Source organism: Elephas maximus, chromosome 23, assembly GCF_024166365.1.
Source record: "Elephas maximus indicus isolate mEleMax1 chromosome 23, mEleMax1 primary haplotype, whole genome shotgun sequence".
NCBI lineage: Eukaryota > Metazoa > Chordata > Mammalia > Proboscidea > Elephantidae > Elephas > Elephas maximus.
The window spans coordinates 58,678,884-58,681,919 of NC_064841.1; the positions used below are offsets into that span (position 1 = coordinate 58,678,884).

Below are 3,036 nucleotides of genomic sequence, written 5' to 3' on the forward strand. Positions count from 1 at the left end.
TTGCTATCTTATTACTAAGTTCATGATAACAAAATCAGGTCCCTTCCAAACACAATTACATAAACTATTTTTGTTGGCTTGAAATAGCTCATATTCTGTTATACACATGCAGCACTGAAAATCTACCTCGATGTTAAAAAAAAAAAAAAAAGCCTGGAAAGAGTAATTTCTCCTCTATTTTCCCCAAAAACTCACGTTTATTTAAAGTCCAGGAAAAAACTCTGGGGCTAGTTAACTTCTTATAACATCATGGCCATGCCGTACCCCTTCCTTCCCCACCCCCACCACCAACCCCGACAACAAAATATCAAACAAAAACCCCGCCCACAAACAAACAAAAAAAACCACAATTGAGCAAAGAACGATATATATATATATATTTTTTTTTAAGGTAAAAACACTGGCAACACCTTTTCCACCTCATCACTTAACTCTTCTAAATGATGTCACTGCTTTACAAATGCTAAGTGCTCCCGTGGCTGGCGAGGGAATCCAATACAAGGAATGGAATAAAGCGCCTCAACCCTTATCCGGGCAGTGGAAGTGCACGGTACACGCCGGCTTTGGCGCGCAGTGTCTGCTAGGTGGGACGCTGCTACACGTCGCTGGGCGACCGCGCTCTCTGCGAGAGGCTGGACGGAACGCAGCCGCAGCAAACGAGGCAGAGGGCTTTTTGGATCTCCTGGTTTCTGAAAGCATAGATGACAGGGTTGATGATGGAATTGTAGGTGGCGGGCAGGAGCGTCGCGTAGGTGTAAATGGAGGGATAGGTGGAATCTGCGATCAGGCAGTAGAGGGTGAAAGGCATCCAGCAGGCGGCGAAGGTCCCCAGGATGATGGCCAGCGTGGAGACCCCCTTCCGGGTGGTCACGTAGTGCGACGTGGCCAGGAAGTGGTGCTGCAGGGCGATCTGATGGGCGTGCCTCATCACGATCTTGCTGATCTGGACGTAGAGCTGGAGCATGAGCGCAAACGTGAAGAGGAAGGACACCGACAGGATGGCGGCGTTGTTCTTGGTGAGCGGTCTGACCACGCTGCACGTGGACTCGTCCTGGAGGCAGTTCCAGCCCAGGACGGGCAGCAGGCCCAGGCAGATGGAGGTCCCCCACAGCATGACCAGCATGACATAGGTGAACGTGACAGTTCTCTCCGAATTGTATGTCAGAGCGTAATACAGGGAAAGGTAGCGGTCGACCGTGATCGCCAGCAAGCTGCAGACAGAGGCAGAGAAAGAGGCGACAATGAGTCCGACCGTGACCAGCTTGGTGGCCTCTGACTGAAGCAGGTAGGCAAACACAAAATTGATGACCAGTCCGATGCCCGCCAGCAGGTCTGCCAGAGCCAGGCTGCCTATGAGCAGGAACATGGGCGCTCGCAGGCTGGGGTTATGGAAAATGATAAGGACCACGACGGCGTTCTCACAGGAGATGAGGGTTCCCGAGGTGCACAGGACAATGTCCCAGGGGTTCACTACGAGCTCGGGCTCGGGCTCCACCACAGGAGTCTGCGAGGAGACAGCAGCCGAGACGTTCTCCGCAGAGCCGGCTTCTAAGTGATCCCGAGGCAGCCCGCTTGCATTGACCTTCAGGTCTTCATTCATTTTAACCCCCGTCGTCTTCAACGAAAAGACAGGCTTTTTAATGCTCAGAGACTGCACGAGGGCAATGCGAGATCATGCACCAAGCACCCAAACAGAAAGCCAGCCCCTGCTCAGACACTACTACCAAATGCCACCAGCCTCGTGCATCAAAGCTGCTCTGCAATAAGACAAAAGCAAAAGTGCCAGCGGTTTCCAGCCGCCGCACGCGGGCCGCTGGGCGCGGGGGAAGCGCAGCGCGGGGCTTCGCAGTCGGGGGTGAGCGAGGCGGGCGCGCGCGGGCTCGCGGCGGCTGCTTCCCAAAGTGCGGGCAGTACACGTTTGGAAACCGCATCTCGCGTGCTGAAAATGAACAACTGCCAGACCTCTGGGCCGCTGCCGAGACAGCCACGCGGCCGCGACACGTTGCGAGCCGGGGGCCGCCGTCCTGGATGCAATCTTTAAAGCGCCCCTTTCCACTGACCTCCCACCTTCCCCAAAATGCCCGCACGCGCGTGCACACACTCACTCACACACCCCAAGCAGAACAAAGAGGGGTCCCAGACGTCCCCCATATGTACCAGGTGGGCCGCTACGCCGCGCCACCAAGTCGGGGAGGGCAAGTGTGTGGAATGAAGGGGTGGAGACAGGCAGACAGACAGACGGACGGACAGATGCCCATGCATTGCCGCCGCTGCCCTGACAGCGGCGGCGGGGGTGGGCGCGCGGGGGACACACAGGGCGGCGGGAGCGGCGGCCCCGAGGCGGGGACCATCGAGGGGGTCACCTTGGCGCGCCCAGATGGAGGGGGCTTCTCTGGTGTTTCCAACGCGCGCGGGCTACTCCTCTCGCATGTTCGTGCCAGGCCCCGAGACCAGGGGCGACGGCCTGGAGGGGAGGGCCGGGAGGGCGCGGGGCGCGCGGGCGGCCGCGGCAGGTGAGCTGCTCCACGCAGTCGGCTCCCGCCCGCCTCCCCGCCGAGCCTCGCGCCCGGCCCCCGCGCGCCCCCGCACACGTGCGCGCCGCCCGCCCGACCGATCCCCGCGCGCGCGTGCAACCGCGGGGGGCCGGAGGGAGCCGGCGCGCCACCGCCGCTGCACCCCGAGGATCCGAACGGGCCACCCCCAGCTGAGGCGTCACCCGGACCCCCCTCTGGGAGGGCGAGAGCCTGGAGGCCGCGAATTGCACTGTCACGCCCCCCCGCCAGGCGGCTGTGCCCCGCCTGCTGCCTCCTGCATCCCACCCCAACTGTGTCCTGGGCTTTGCACTCGCGCGGGCACTCGTGCGGGCGCCAGGGAGCGCTGCCTTTAGAGCTCTGTGACCTATTTCGCTCCGGTGGTGTCCCTGGGTAGTCCCAGTCTCCAGGGTCCCTGGCTTACCTATGGCTTTCCCTAAACTGCTGCACTTCTGGTAAAAAGAATTGCTTGGCGTGAGATTCAGGATTAATAGCAGGCATGGAG

The 3,036-nt window shown here is 59.7% G+C and overlaps 1 protein-coding gene across 1 annotated transcript; it reads right to left on the bottom strand.

Annotated features, from left to right (window-relative positions):
• Positions 1 to 595: 595 nt before the first annotated feature.
• Positions 596 to 2,408, bottom strand: GPR12 (G protein-coupled receptor 12). The gene is made up of 2 exons (XM_049867221.1): positions 2,364 to 2,408; positions 596 to 1,615 (listed from the first exon to the last, which is right to left on the bottom strand). The coding sequence occupies exon 2, from the start codon at positions 1,598 to 1,600 to the stop codon at positions 596 to 598; it is 1,005 nt and encodes a 334-aa protein (XP_049723178.1). The 5' UTR covers positions 1,601 to 1,615; positions 2,364 to 2,408.
• Positions 2,409 to 3,036: the final 628 nt, after the last annotated feature.